At 37.2% G+C, this 16,460-nt stretch overlaps 2 protein-coding genes across 2 annotated transcripts; one reads left to right on the top strand and one right to left on the bottom strand.

Annotated features, from left to right (window-relative positions):
• Positions 1-6,995: 6,995 nt before the first annotated feature.
• slc5a3b (solute carrier family 5 member 3b) lies at positions 6,996-13,133 on the bottom strand. The gene is made up of 2 exons (XM_039653093.2): positions 12,781-13,133; positions 6,996-9,524 (listed from the first exon to the last, which is right to left on the bottom strand). The coding sequence occupies exon 2, from the start codon at positions 9,243-9,245 to the stop codon at positions 7,125-7,127; it is 2,121 nt and encodes a 706-aa protein (XP_039509027.2). The 5' UTR covers positions 9,246-9,524; positions 12,781-13,133; the 3' UTR covers positions 6,996-7,124.
• An 803-nt stretch (positions 13,134-13,936) lies between these two features.
• On the top strand, positions 13,937-16,368 carry atp5po (ATP synthase peripheral stalk subunit OSCP). Its single transcript, XM_039653101.2, has 7 exons — positions 13,937-14,069; positions 14,600-14,650; positions 15,025-15,135; positions 15,227-15,356; positions 15,550-15,662; positions 15,868-15,954; positions 16,131-16,368. The coding sequence occupies exons 1-7, from the start codon at positions 14,043-14,045 to the stop codon at positions 16,239-16,241; spliced, it is 630 nt and encodes a 209-aa protein (XP_039509035.2). The 5' UTR covers positions 13,937-14,042; the 3' UTR covers positions 16,242-16,368.
• The last annotated feature ends 92 nt before the right edge of the window (positions 16,369-16,460 follow it).

Genomic DNA, 16,460 nt, shown 5'->3' with positions numbered 1-16,460 from the left:
AGTGGATTTGCACAATATACAGTACACAACATATGGTTTTCATCCCCATAATCATAACTAGTTGGGAGAAATAAATTATATTACTGTATAATTGCTGTGTAAAGTAATTTAATATATAAATGGACAGCCTCCAATCTGCTCTGCTTTTTATTTTATTGTTTTTAATGCTTTTTATCATTATACTTTTCAAATAACCAAGTTTTTTTAAAATATAATTTTGTTTTAATATTTCTTTTCTTTTTTTAAATAATAATACTAGTTAATTATTAAAAATTTAATTTTTAGCCTATTTTTCTTTTAACTATAAGTTTGCAAACGTAATAAAAGGTTTAGAGTAGAGTTAAAGGCTCCTGAGCTAAACACACAGAAATGATAACCTTGAGTTTTAAATAAATGAAACAAAATTGTGGATGATACAAATATAAATTGCTTGAAAATGTTCTCATGTACTGAAAAAAAAAAAAGAGTGACGCATGTGCCATTATGTAAGAGTCATTTCATATTTCAGAGTCAAAATCATGAGTCATTTGCATTTTATGGTGAATCATCCTGTGGTCTCATGGTTGTCTGATTTTTGATTTGCAAATAAAAATAATATAATCTGTAAATGAAGATTTTTTTTATCATTATAATTTAGTAGGCTAAATTGCCTATTAACTCAAATATTTAAGTTGGAGGTAATTGCCGCATTGTCTTAAACTGTGCATTTCCTCACAATTTCTTTTATTTAGATGTTTTGTAAAAGAACAAAAGACAATGTTTTGTAAAAGAACATGTTATGTTAGTTTTTGAATTGCACAATCACTAACAATCAGCAAGTGTAGCACCTTATTAGCATGCAAGGTGCATTCTCATCAACTGGAGTGACGTATTCTGCTATGAGTGCCCTTCCCACAGTTATGACCTTTAGTCCTGAAGATAATGGTCAAGTGGTCAGTCAGTTTAAATGCGCATACCTAATAGATGTAGAAATACATTTGTTGTTCTTCACTGTTGCTTTCCGGCTGCAACAATGAACAAAGAGCAGCCCACGGTTGTTTTGCCAGTACTTTTCCACTAGTAGTAGCAGCACCAACCTCAGGAGGAAATACAGAGCGAGAATAAAGGGTACAGTAACATAAACTATATAGAGGAGCAAATAAATAGGTGTCTTTACAGAACTGCTCTGTATCTGATGAGATGCTGTTAAGCACTGAAAAGGTCAAATAATGCCTATTAAATTGATGCGGTCAAGGCTTCCCTTTGCATGTTACACCTAACACCGCCTTCTGCATTTGCTTTCATTGATCATAAAGACTCAATACGTCTGCAATAATACTAAGAAAGTTTCCGAGGACACTTTTTAAAATATTGCTCATTGATAAATATAGTAAGTCCAAACTTAAACCTCTTTATCAATGCTGAACTCAAGGTTATCCCTTTGATTAGACATGTATGCCCTCATCCAGGTCAAATGGAAAGCCACAGAATCTACCAAACTATGGCCAAATCTACCAAGTATTTAGGACATAGTCAAAACAGAGTTTCTCGTGGATTCTTGGAACAACGTCCTTGTTTTTTTGTTTTTTCTCAGAAAGCAACATAGTGACACACCCTAATAACGGCCTGCAGGGCTTTACCAAAACATAGGTGCGAGGCGGACAAAACAATTATTCACCGGCGCATTTTCATAAATCTAAGTGGAAAACTACTGTGCAGATACAAACTGTCATGCAGTGGAGAGAGAGTGAGAGAGAGAGTGAGAGAGATAGAGAGAGAGAGAGAGAGAGAGAGAGAGAGAGAGAGAGAGAGAGAGAGAGAGAGAGAGAGAGAGAGAGAGAGAGAGAGAGAAGGAAAACAAGGACAAGTGAAGATGCAGTGAGGGTTCAAGGGAAAGTACACTTTATCCTTTACAATGCACTTGTTACTTTAAAGCAATGCCTAATCGGAAATATGTTATACTCTTTCAAGGGCATGTATAACATGTAATTGAAGCAGACTAATGTCTATTCTGCAAATGTCAAATAGCCTACTGACTTTACATCTAACGTGTAATAACATTTGTCATAAGCTGTTTCCAACCAAAGTTGCGAATTTAACTTATGCACAAAATTGTGATATTGTGTTAAACATTTGTGAATAAAGCAAACATTTACATCGAATGAGTCAGGGAATAACAAATCATAAACGCCTCTGATTGGACATTGCATTCCTAAACTCAACAAAAATGTGTGTGATTGGTTATAATGCTCAACATTGCAAACTACGCATAAGAGAAAATTACTTTAAATATTAGGCCTATGTCCCACGAACAAATCTTTTGTAAATGTAATTCCACGATCTTCATATAGGTAATGCTTCATATTATGTGTAAGCTACTTTCTTTGAACCAGGTCAGAAGACACAAGGTCATGGGAACCCAGACAAATGAAAGTTTGGTCATGCAATACAGTGATACCAGCCTTTACCACTGACATATTTAATCCAAAAAATATAACAAAATGACATTTACAACAAACCCGTATTATTAAATTGTTAGACAGTATTTGTTGTTTGCAAACAGGGTCTGCCTCAGGGTTTGCTACAATGGCGGCCCCCAAGGGAAGCTTCAGTTTCCGGCTGATTTTTCTGCCTCCCGGTTGCGAGCGCAAGCAGTGATGATGTTGCCGAGAAATCCATGTATATGTAATGCCTACAAAATCGATCCAATGGCAGAATTCAATTTGAGGTGAAGGTTTCATGCAGGTTCGTCTTTCCCATGGCAAAGTGATTTTTAATTAAATCTAATACATTTTATCGTATGTATTCTCGTTTCATCTGACTCCATAAAATGAAAAAAGGTTTAACAATGATATCTGTGAATCATTAAATACACGTTAATGTTCGACTATTCCTCTTAACTCTAATGAAAATAAAGTCAAAGTCTGTTGGAATAATCAATTATAACAATTTATTATGTCAGGTTTAAATGTATTATTACAATTCCACAATCAATTTAAAGACAATCAATGCAAACCATCCAAGATCTAGAACAAAGAAGAACATCTTTTAACTGACCTATGTGGCTACGTGAGGTAAGTCGCGATACACTCCCTCACGGGCTCATCTGATTACAGACAACAGCCATGAAGGTCCCTATTCAAGACCTCATTTGATATGTAAAACGTCAGTTTACAGTGGAAAGTTACTGTTCATCACCGAAGCCTGGGGGCAGACCATTTGCAAGGGACATGGGAATTAGCATTTACACCTTTGGAATGCCTAGAGACCACATTCCTTTGTGTGCCAGTTATTACTAAACTTCTTAAAAACCTTATTACCTTTTCTTTTACTTCTTTGGAAATGAGACATTATTACAGTCACACTGAGACCTTCAAAATGATACTAAACAATCCTTAAAGATTATCACATTCACATTAAAACCATATATTCTTGTGTGAGTGATCTCTGCAAGTGTGTGTGTGTGTGTGTGTGTGTGTGTGTGTGTGTGTGTGTGTGTGTGTGTGTGTGTGTGTGTGTGTGTGTGTGTGTGTGTGTGTGTGTGTGTGTGTGTGTGTGTGTGTGTGTGTGTGTGTGTGTGTGTGTGTGTGTGTGTGTGTGTGTGTGTGTGTGTGTGTGTGTGTGTGTGTGTGAGAGAGAGAAAGTTGTTCACAAGTTAATTTGCAAGCAAGGTCCTTTTGTCTTCAGAGGGCATTGGTCAGATTGATTCCATCAACTCCAGTTCTCCAGTCTTACATAGTGTCTGTTTTGTCTGGTGTACAACTGGCACAAGTCATCTTTGGAAAAGAATATAGCTAGACATTATATTGGTTATCACATGCATAATTCATCATGACCTGTTAAGATAATCATTAAATATATTTAACATGTTTTCATACATACATGCATGCATTCAGGTCTATAGCCTACCCAGTGGTGCTAACACAAAACTTGTGAATATTCATGTAAGCTCCGCCCAGTGTCACCGAAAATCTCCGAAATTGTGTACTCTCGTCTTGAGCAGGTAACTTAGGTTACTTATTCTGAATAAGTAATTATTTCACAACCACTAAAAAAACTATGTTCTATATGAATGTGTAGTATGAATGTAATTTGAATGTACTACAAAGTACATTTGCATTGTTGTTCTTATCATGTTATCTACTTGCGCCAGTTGGGTCACTTCCATGGCCTTTATGATAGTCAAATGTCCATCGTACGCACACTTCCAACGAACGGGCTCACACTTCAGAATCTCACTGATGAAGTAGGTCATCCGGGTACTTTTCCCTTCTCTTTTATGAGTAGCCTACTGTGCTTTCTGATACCTCTTTTGTCAAAATAGGCATACTGTTTTTCACCTATTAGGCTACTCACTCAGCCCCCGACTGAGCCCACCACCAATTATTTCAGAACAATCGCACACATTACTTTTTTGATGTGTATTGAGGTATTTATTCAGTAAATGTGTTTCCATCGTAGTTTATGTGCATGGCTTTATCGGATAAAACAATTATGACTGAACTGAGCGAGTTTTTTTTTAATTAATTTATGCTTTATTTACGCTTTTTTATTAATTTCATCCAGTGTTTTTTTTTATGCGATGCAAAAATATGTGTGTGGAAACATACCATGTGCATAAGCCTCAAATACCTGAGAATTCATTAGTGCAATGGATGATTCTAATTGCATATGTGTTTAATGTGAGTTAGCCTAATTGTCTTCATATTGTAGATTAGCATTTTTTATGCAGAATATGAATTTAAGGATAAACAGCAGAACTAAATAACTTTATGCATTATGTTAATGGCAAAGTAATGAATGTCATAAAACAGGATATCTCTACAAGACATTATGCCGCCACAAACAAAACTGTAAAACTGTCATTTTGAAAAGCAGTGTTGTTTGGATTTTGAAAGTCAATTGTTTGGAAAATGACAATAATTAAAGAATAAAAACATGCAAGAAAATTATACAATATATTACAAGAAGATTTAAAGTCAAATAACCAAGCTCACGCAGTTTGTCGTTCTCAAATGAATATTTTTATTCATCTACAACTTTTGATAATAAAAGTAGCAAATGTACAAATCATTTGTGTATGTCTGAACAGATCAGAGAGCAATAAACTCCACAATGAATCGATGAAGCCCGTTTTATGCAACATAAGGAATGTTAAGAGATGTACACACTCTAAACTAAAGCACAAAAGAAATATCTGGAATCTATACACCATTCAATACAAATGTAAAACATAATCCATTAAATCAAATAGATCACAAAACCCTTTTGTTGTCATAAAAGGTTAAACAAGTATACCTTGGGATGACGTTAAATGAAGTGACGTAACAGTCTATTAAAATTCACATTATCAAACAACATAAAAGTACTTAAAAAAAAAGAAAGAAAATAAGATAGAACCTCATCATTTTACTATGAAATACATGGATAAATATTTAAAAGCTCTGGGTGTTGGTTTGAAAATCTGTGGTGTATCCAAAACCAACAATCACTTCCACCCCCCTCCCAAGCAAGTATAGTTGTTAGTTGGTATGGTATTGCCAGAGATCATATCAGTTTTGGATCAACTTGACTTTGTGATCGAGTTAGTGTAAATGCAATGAACCAGAATAAGATGAACTGATACCTGCAAAGAAATGGTAATCACTTTAGTAAGATTGACAAGAACCATAAGAACCCAAAACCAAATCAGAAATATGGGGAAAAAAGCATAAAAGAACAAGGTCTCTATTGAACTTTCTTTTAATTTATGTACCTCTTTTCCAATACAAAGATAGTATCTGTATAAAAATGAATTTAAAAATATACATTTTTATTTTAAAATGTAAAACAATAATCAGCCAATTTAACCCGAGTTTATTTTATTTGGGTATGAAAAGGATTTTTGAAAGGCCGATAAAAAAGGGGACACAAGGTAAATGTTGCACCTCTTCTTAATATCTCTTTGGGCATAACTCTTCTGAATGAAAGTCCAAATAATTTTGTTGCACCTTTGGGATAAATTTTCATTAAAAGTAGACTTGAATGTCAACGTATAAATACAACATTGTGAGCTTAAAAAAAAAATAAGTTACATAAGTTATCTGTTTACAAAATCCCACAGGCCCATTTCATTTTACTAAGGCCATCCATCAGTTCCCATTTGTCTGAACAAATAGAGCATTCAACAGCGTAACAACAACAACAGGTAATAACGCCTGTTACTGCAGCCATACTCAAATTCTTCTTCTAGAAGAACAAGATATTATTTTTGCGCAGCAATCAAAATTGGACATCCCAGTCGAAATAACCTGTTTTAGGATATCATAATATCAGATTACAACGTTAATGACAGTGTTCTCCGAGTCTTTCCAGTAGAGGTTCTGAGGGTCATTCAGTAATATCCACATGAGCAGACTGTGCATTTTACAGCTGATTTGTTTTAGAGTGATAACATCTTGGATAAAGCAGGGTTTTTACAGCTTATCCTCTGCACAAAAGGCATTTTGGTGTTTTTTAACGTAGCTCTAAATACAGAGAAATGAAAGTATTCAGAAATACACCAAATTACATACAGAGTTACAGTAACAATTTACATCAAGGGACCTAAATAGTCTTACTCGTACTTGGGAATGTACAGTACGGTAACAGGTTTAAGCAGATGGCACAACACCTTGATATGGCATCTTTTTATGCAAACTATTTTTTTAAAATAAAATCTTTGAATCTTGTGATAAATTTCCCACTTTTTTTTCTTCTTAAAATTAATAATTTTCACAATTTTCATTTCACATAAAACTTAAGGCAAAATTAAGGCAAAATTCACCAAGAAGAAAAACAGTAAATCCTACAGTTGCTTAACTTGACCAACCATAAACTATACAAAAGCTACTGTTTCAATAATGCATTTGAAAATCAACATACCACAAGGAAGAGTTTAAATATTTCAAAGGTATGTGACACAGAGCCAAGGAGAAACAATAAATAACTTCTATCAGAATTATTCAAAATGTTTTGAGTCCCTAAAAGGAAGTTGTAAAAAAAAAAAAGAAAAACAAACAAAAAAAGAAACCACACTGTAAATATTACAGACCCTAAATGGCTTATAAAAACAAATCATATAAATGTGCTGTCTTTCACACAGGTCTCAAGATAAGATCCGCACATTACAAGGAGAAGTACACAAACATGAAAACACCCAGTGAACAAACCAATACAAGGCCCAAGTTAAGTAACAGCTTGATCTTAGGGGGTTCGTAAAGCATTTCACGAACAGCTCCTTCATCTTCTTCAATGACTTTGGGTTGGACAACAGACATTTTCTCCTTTTGACAAATCCAGTCAAATACTTGAGGGCAGCTCTCTTCATCACGCTTGGCTTCATCCTTCCGTTTCACAAGCTTTACATGACCATTGCCGTACAGCTCCATTGGTGTGGATGCCTCTGTGCTGGGGGTCGGGGGATCTTGGTCACAAGCCGAGGGCATAAGGAGTTTCATGTCAGCCCCATCAAGACATCTCTCCTTCTGGACATCCTCAGGCACATCCTTCTTGAGAACACCATTGCCATTAGTGAGTTTGTACATCTCTTCTCGTTCAGTCACAGGAAGCCGTTTAAGTTCTCTCAAGCCCCAGATTGTGGTACGCTTGATCTTCTCCACTTCTGGAGGTGACGTGCACAGGCTGACAGCCACAGCCACCAGCCCGGAAATCCAAAACAGCCCGGCAGCAATGTACATGTAGTGGACACGAGTAATGAAAGCTGGACGCTCATCAGGCTGGTCACATCTTGGCTCACGATATACAAAGCCAAGTAGGAGGCGGGTGGTGCCTAGCACAAACCCAGTCATACCGCCCCAAAATGCGCCGGTCTCATTGCAACGTTTCCAGAAGACTCCAAGTAAAAACAGGGCAGCAATGGGAGGTGTGAGGTATCCTGCAATTTCCTGGATGTACAGGTACATCTGGCCACCTTGCATCTCAATAATAACAGGCACCCAAGCAATGCTGATAGTCACCATGAAGATCACAAACAACCTGCCGACCACCACCAGCTCACGTGAGGATGCACGCATACGCAGCATTTTATAAATGTCCAATGTGAAGATGGTGCTAGCGCTGTTAAAAATCGAGTCCAGGTCGCTCATGAGGGCAGCGATCATCACAGCCATCATCAACCCTCGGAGACCCACCGGCATCACGCTCATGACCAACCGAGGGTAGGCGATGTTGGAACAGCCAGCTTGACTGCCACAAACAGCCATGCAGTGCTCTGGTCCGATGCATGCCAGCTCATCTGGGAACAAAATTCGTGAGATCATTCCTGGAATAACGATGATAAACATGGGAAGGACCTTAAGAATTCCTGCCATAAGTGTGGAGCCTTTAGCATGAACAATATTCTTGGCAGCTAATACTCTCTGGACGATGACTTGGTCTGCACACCAGTACCAAATGGATGCGGGTGTCTGACCCAACAGGAAGCCTGGCCAAGGGATGTCCTCGTCAAGCGGTCCTCGTAGGAGCTTAAGAGAATCTGGCTTGGGATGGATTCGGCAGGAGTTTGTGTACTGGAAGCTGAAGTTGCTGTTAGCCAGGATGGCTGTGACGTTGGGGACTGCTTCCATGTATTTTTCTCGCACCCCTTCCAAACCGCCTACCTTGACCAGACTGATTATGGTAAGGGTCAAAGCACCGCCAATCATGAGCACAGCCTGTAGAGTGTCCGTGTAGATCACAGCAACCAGTCCACCGGTCACTGTCAGGAAGGCAGTCATAGTGATAAGCAAGATTATTGACAGGTATAGATTCCAGCCAAGAGACTCCTGAATGAAAAGAGCTCCTGCATACAAGTCCACTGAGAGTTTAGTAAAGACATACAGCAGAAGTGAGAGGGCAGCAAAGTAAATCTTTAGCCGCTTGCCTCCGTACCGCTTGGAGAGGTACTCTGGCATGGTGTAAACTCCACAGTGGATGTAGACTGGGATGAACACCCAGCCGAGCAGCTGAAGAAGAAGGAGGGCATTGAACTCCCAGGCGCCCACTGCAAAACCACTTGCTGCACCAGAACCAGCGAGACCAATGAAATGTTCGCTGCCGATGTTGCTGACAAAGAGTGAGGCACCTATCACCACCCAGTTCATATTTCGACCTGCCAGAAAGTAGCCACTGACAGTGCTATGGTTGGACTTCCACATGGCAAGCAGACCAATTACAAGCAAAAGTACAAAATAAAGTGCAACAACTGCAATATCCGCCGCCTCCATCATGGGTACTGTTTGTATCATGTTTAAGTTACTATCACAGTTCAAAATGCAATTGTCTGAAAAAAATTGGTCTATTTGAGTAAAGATGCAAGCAAATGCACATAAAATCTCTTATTCATTTGGTTTGCTGTCTTTCTAGAAGGAAACGGAAGCATCCACCATCTGTCAGATGAATTTCTATCTGGTTTGTGTTTGGTTTATATTTGATTGGTAATCCAACGGTGCTCTCATGAAGCACAAGAGTTATTTTGGGGAGGATGTCTCTGGCTTCTGGTCTAGAAATGGCAAGAGTTTACATTCCTGCAAGACAGCAAACACAGAAAGAAAGAGACATGGCATGCATTAGATCAAGTGTGTATATCATTCATTATTACTATGCACTGACTTTACCACAAAACGGGAAAATTACATTTTGCTAAAGATTTTTTTGATAACATTGTTACAGTTGTCGTCATTTTGTTGAACAAATATACATAGACAATTCACATACATTTATGCCCAGTTTCACGGACAAGGCATAAGCCTAGTCTCAGACTAAAATTGATGTTTGAACTGTCTTAGTACCATTATTTTGCCTCAAAAAAGCTATTTAAATGTCCTAATTTAACTAAGGCCTATTTTTTGCTTAATCCAAGTCCTGTCTGTGAAACCAGGCCATTATTAATTTATCAGTATTGGACAATATTGGATACATAATTGCACATGCTCATTTCACCATTTTTACATTTACGGTAGATTAACCTAGCTTCACTTGATATTTAAAAAAATGAATAACACTGTTAAATGCAATCCAGTAGTGTGTAGAGTTGCCTTTAAAATTATTGCAATCAATTCATAGTGTTTTTCTTATTTATTTAAACAAAATAGTATTGAATTTTGGTATTAGCTAGTTTATCAGCTGTCAGCCATAACATGAAAATAATTATCAGCATATCACAGCCAGGATTTTAATATCAGCGTGTCCCAAAAATAAATAAATAACATCAATAAAAAAACGAAAACAAAGACACCGTTTAATAAAGTCTCCATTTTAAAATAGGGTGATAACAATGATAACAAAATGATTTAAAAAAAAAGCAAACCATCATCATTATGATCTATTTCTCCTTTCAAGCTCCATGAAAACAATTATTTTCCCCAAATTTATTTAGATCTCACTTTCAACATTTCAACATTTTTTTGACTGCAAGTTGTTACCTCTCTGTCTCCCAGGCCAGCCATCATCGCCTGACTTTAATGGTTGCATAACTTAGATATACGCAAATGTGCCGCATCACTTCCCAATTCTGCCACCTGAAATTGAACTATACCAGCTTGGACTTCAGGCACTAATTCCTTGTGAACCATAGGGCAGATTATTGCATAACACTACACTACACTGCAGTCAGCTTAACATCCCATCTAACAGCAAGCTTATGGTCAGACTGCAACAGCTCAGACAACTATCCAAACAGTTTGGTTGTATTAATGTTAACGTTTAAAGCAGAAATTAAAAAGAAATATTTAAAAGTAATCAATAGTAATGCACACTATCAGATGCTTATTCCAATAAGCAAAAAAATAAAGCTGCAGTCCGCAGTTTTTCCTCTTTGTCGCCATCTCTGTTCGAAATCTACAATTGCAGACGTTCTTCGAACGAAGTCTTTTGCATTTTACAACAGGTCACTGGTGATTGTCGTTTGAACCTTTCTGGATTCGCCATCAAATTGATAAGTTTAATTACATCAAGTGCTGTGAAATAAGGCTAAAATACGGCCTACAAGCCGAGACTCATTTATGTGTACAGATGTGATGTAATGACGCAAAGACATGCTTGAATCTCCTGCGGAAATCCACCAGTAGGCCTACCACTGTGATTAAAAACATCATTACAAGCTTACTGCTTCGAATCGAGCTAAGGCAAGCAGATTTGAACACTGGCTGGTTATGTATTTTCGGCTACGGACTGCAGCTTTAAAGAACGTCAATAAGAATGACTACTGCCGCCTGTTGGCATTTAGAAGAAATTTCTCCTGTAACTTATTCAGTGAGTATATCACATATCATTCAGAACAATGCAAACACTTACCCACCCTTACCAAACAAAATTGCTCTGACTGTTGCCCCTCAATAGCAGTCTTCATTTTTTTCCAATCTTGGTTAAAGCCACATGATTAAAAAAAAAAAAAAGTCCACCACTACTTCTTACTTTACTTTTCATAGCTCAGGCTTTTTATAAACCAGGTAAATTATGCCCTACCCTGTCTAAAATTATACACGATAAGAAATGATTACAACAGTATCTTCATCATGGCCTTATCTTTCTTAAAAAGCACCATGACACCATGATTCAGTCACTGTATGACACGACTTATGTTGATGATGTTATCATCAACATAAGTCATCTGTGCATCTGCAACGTGATGTTATCAGGTCATATTTCTCAGGGGGGGCAGACACTGAAATGAAATCATGGGGTCCAATCCAGGTATCCCTCTCCTCTGCCACCACCTGGGCACAAAACAGATGGTAGGCAGAATGACAAGTCTCAGCAATGAAAGTAAATGGTGACCTTGACTGCCAGTCTGTCATTGTGCCTAACATCTCTTTTGAGTTCCACATCAGAAAAAGAGTCATTTGTGAATGATGACATCTTTTTCATTTTTGGATGAACAATCCCATTAAATCTAACAACAACCAAACAGACTGGGATAATCTCTTTATGGATCCTCTGGTTGGCCAAGAAAAAAAGAAAGACACAACATGTAGAGGAGGGGTGGGCAAGGAGGAAAATTTCCACTGCTAGACAATTCACCTCACACCACCTTCAGTTGTGCTCTAGTAACTAATGGCAACGACTTATTGATAAAGCTATTTAATCAAAAAATAATAATAATTGACAGCAACACAGAAGAGACCTACACCATATATTCAAGAATGGGTGACTAAATTAAAATACATTTAAAGCAATTAAAAAGACCTACAACTGCTTATAGGCATGTCTTGTTTGGAAAAAAATGACTCATTATGCGTGGAATTTTACTATGTTGCTTAAACACCAACTACAACTCAAACGCTGCGACTCCAGCGAAATTTCTGGAAAGCAGCGTTCGTCGGACGACACTACGACAGAACGATATTTTTTTTTATAGTAAACAACAGTCAGACCAGTTGGATTGCTGGTTCTTTGCTTGAGATTACAATCAGACATTTCAAACATTTGTTTTTAATAAACCCCCAAACCTGTATGACATTCTTCCTAAAAGCCCAGTCACATTCATTTTCATAGAATCTGTAGAAGCTGTCACGCCTCCTTGCTCAATTTTAAACGAACTATCCTTTTAATTCAAGACGTATGCTGCGTCATGTCGTTTGAAAAACAGTACCTTATAAGATTTATTATTTATCGTGCATATATTGTCAACTAAATGACCGAATTATTCGAATATGAAGCATTTAACGTTATACGCCGCAACAAACACAGCCACTTTGCAAGAGCTATTCTGTTCGGATCATTGATTGAGTTCACTTCTCAATACCTGTCTAATACAATGGTTACACTTGAGATACAACTTACCATTCTTAAGATAGGCTATAGTCTTGAATAAAGAATTGATTAACGCGTGTTCCTAAAATGATAGAACTGCTCCAAGCGAGGTGATCGTCTCCATCAGCGTCTGACAGCTTCAACGCAGAAGGGTGCGGGATATGTTCGCTCGCGAAAAAAAGATCTTTAAAAGTTCAGTAAAGGTAGATGTCAGTCCTTTGGAATGAATGGTGCCTTAAACGCGCCTTTTATAAACGTCCATCCACTCCTTCCCTTTTTTTTCTTCCGCTGTAGGCAACACACCCTTTCACATTTAGTGTGTGTGAGTAAACGTCGTGACGTGGCCAAGGAGGTCACTTGGATATTAAGTCACGCCTACTGTACGTTACAGAGCTATTGTTTCATGACTTTTCACCTCCTGTAGCCCCTTGTTTAATACTGGAAACTGACAGAAATCCCCCTTCTTTAGCCACGATCAAACGGACTAAACGAGACACGAGTGAAGGGCTCATTCTAAGCCTCTTAGGTTGTGCAGTCAAAAGAACAATCTGGAAATGCACCATAATAAGATTCATGAGCAGTGGGTTTACAATGCTCATTCAGAAGGTTCTTTACAAAGTTTTTCTTTTATCTTTTTTTATGTTTTTTTATCTTTCATATCGCATGTTTTCATTTCCTCCAACTGCAATCGATTTTACAGCCTATTAAGCTAAAGTAAATTAATTAGAGAATTAACTATAAGTAAATAGAAGTCTAACATATCCACAGGGTCCCTATAACCCCCACAGGTGCACCTGAAGTGTCCCCCGTCAATTTGAAGCTGAATAAAACACATAACAATTTTGATATGATGTCATGTGCAGCTGTTATGCTCATGAGGAGCTGCACTGGCATATCTTCACACAAAATAAACTAAATTAAATTGAAAACATATGCTTATATCATGGTTATCAGGTTTGGTAACCTAAATTTTTACTAAGATAATTATAAGATAAAATTTGGAGATTTTTACACCAAATAAGTATAGTAAGTATACCAAATAAGTATAGTAAGTATAAGCATATTAATATTTAAAGCTGTTTCCAATGCGATTTATTTGTTAACTATCCCGAATCCCCATGGATTTCATGTTCCGCAGTGAGGACCATCTCGAATCCCGTGATCTTTCCGAGTAATTTTCCACTGACATGACTAACTACATTTCCCACAATGCATAAGCGCATCTCTTGCGTATTTCTTCCCGGACTTGCACGCATGCGCAGTGCTTTTGACCTACACAGTCGCAGGAGAAAATGGCAGCGCTTGGACTGGGGCTGCAGGTATGACATTCTAAAAAAACCTTGTCTGTTGTGTGGAAAACCTCGAGCTGTTTGGCTTCGTGTTGTTAAATCTATGTGTTTTTTTAAACTAAATATTTGACTGGCTTAAGCGAAGATGATTTGTCCGATAACTGAACGAGGCCTTGACAGGCAGTGTCTAATCCGCAACATCATGGACAGTGATTCAAACCCTGTGCTCTTGTGAGATCTTAATAATCCATTATAAAGGCAATAATGTCCATTGACCTTTCGAGTTGTATATTAATTTAATGAATTCATGTAAGAGTTGTGCAAACTAGAACCTGATGAGTTTGCTCACATGCTGAAGAATACAATGCTAAAATGTGACTGGACATACGTTTTAAAACCTGTACGTTAAGTTAGAAGTTAAGTTAGGTTTTGAGACGCAATAATCAAAACAAAACAAAACTGAAATGAAGAGCATATGTTAATGTTTATGACCAGGTCGTGTCATTGAAAGTCTGTTATATTTGTCAAATCTGCGTACAAGTTATTCTGTTTCTCGACAGGTGCGTCAGTTTAGCACCTCTGTGATCCGACCAGCAGCAAAACTTATCAAGGTAAAAAAAAAAGTTATTTATTTCATAGGGCAAATGCATAATTTTTCCCATACAAAGTTACCATGGTGGTAGCCACAGTTTAACCTAAAATACCTAAACCACGTATTAGCTATCAATGTTATAAAGAAAAGAATTAGTATTCTAAAAGTGTACATGTTGTTTAGAATTTTCAGTTCTGATATTGGTTGTAATTAATTATGGTGTTTTGGTGAAATAGTGGTATTGTAGTAGTATTACATTTTGTTATTTAGCTGTTAAATTAACTCCATGGTTTTAATACTAATGCATTTACTGTATAAACCATAATATAGTGCCATAGTAGTTACAGGTTTATATATAATTTGATAACAATTCTTACTGTAGTGTTTCTTCAGCCTCCTATCCAGGTCTATGGGGTCGAGGGACGCTATGCTACTGCCCTGTTCTCTGCTGCCAGCAAGCAGAAGAACCTTGATAAGGTTGAACAGGAACTTGGACGTGTGGCTGTGAGTTTCCCTTTGAATTGCTCTCTTTGATTCTGCTTGCTTTACACAGTGCTTCAATAAGTTCTGGATTTGTTGTTTTCCCTCTTCCTAGAGCCTGATTAAGGATCCTAAGCTTGCAGGTATTGTGATGAACCCCCATGTCAAGCGCAGTATCAAACAGAAGACTTTCGTCGATTTCTTGATGAAGGCAAAACTCTCCCCCATCACCATTAACTTCATCAGTGAGTTTTCTGATCAGCCATTTCATTGATTCACTGAAAAGTACTGTTATTTTAATCACATTGTAGAAGTCTTGAAGGGAGTGTCCTATATAGTAAAAAAAGACATGCACATTGAAATTAACTTGCTGCATTTTTAACATCAAGAACAAAGTGTATGATATATTTTCAATTTATCAATTGTTTTGATTTACAGATGTCCTGGCAGAAAATGGCCGCTTGACCTTGACCCCTGATGTCATCACAGCCTTTGGCAAAATGATGAGTGCCCACAGAGGAGAGGTCACATGCTCAGTCACCACTGCTCAGGTAAGCCGTGCATAAATGTATGGTTATTTGCTTGCCTTGTACATATTGATTTTTATTTATTTTTTTTAACCTTAATATTATTTCTAAAATAAATGTTTTGTTTTAAATGTTGTTCTGCTCTGTATAATAAGTGTTTGATTAATTTAGAATAAAATCTTTATTTTAGTGTCTTTATTGTGTGTTTTTATGCTGAATGTCTGAACAGCCTCTGGATGAAGCTAATCTTGCAGAGCTGAAGGTGGCACTGAATGGTTTCCTCACAAAAGGAGAAACTATTAAGCTTGAGACCAAGGTAGGAGGGCTTCATTTAATTTTGAAGTGTTAATTTTAAAATTAAGATGACTAGGTTTTTTAAGAGGGTATTAGGGTTGCAAAAGAACACGTGCAATAGATTGCTTCTATCAAAGTGATTTCTTACATTTATTATAATACAGAGATTTAATGTGTTTCTCTTCCTCCTTCTCTCAGTCTGATCCCTCTATTCTTGGGGGCATGATCGTGAGCATTGGTGATAAGTATGTGGACATGTCTACCAAGACAAAGATCCAGAAGCTCACCAAGCTGATCAGGGAGACCTAAGTCCTGTGGACTGTCCAGACCTACTCTAATAAGATTCAGGAGTTGAAGAAAGAGCGTCCTCTCTGCTATTGTGTAGTTGAATGATCTTGTCCAGTTGTGTTCCAAATAAATATTATGTAACATTTAAGTTGTATGGTATTTTTTTTTCTTTCCCCTGAGGGGTTTAGTATGATAATAAATATAAAATTATATTTACAGTGTGTATTTAATCAATGTAAC

Source organism: Pimephales promelas, chromosome 7 (assembly GCF_988280905.1).
Source record: "Pimephales promelas chromosome 7, fPimPro1.hap1.1, whole genome shotgun sequence".
In the NCBI taxonomy this organism is placed as follows: Eukaryota; Metazoa; Chordata; class Actinopteri; order Cypriniformes; family Leuciscidae; genus Pimephales; species Pimephales promelas.
Note: the sequence above shows the minus strand (reverse complement) of the source record. Positions and strands in the feature narration are given on the sequence as shown.

Bases quoted from the DNA above. Each gene is read 5' to 3' on its own strand.
- atp5po (XM_039653101.2), top strand. From the start codon at position 14,043: ATGGCAGCGCTTGGACTGGGGCTGCAG. The intron at 14,070-14,599 runs GTATGACATTCT...GTTTCTCGACAG, and splicing joins CGCTTGGACTGGGGCTGCAG to GTGCGTCAGTTTAGCACCTC. The intron at 14,651-15,024 runs GTAAAAAAAAAA...GTGTTTCTTCAG, and splicing joins CAGCAGCAAAACTTATCAAG to CCTCCTATCCAGGTCTATGG.
- slc5a3b (XM_039653093.2), bottom strand. From the start codon at position 9,245: ATGATACAAACAGTACCCATGATGGAGGCGGCGGATATTGCAGTTGTT.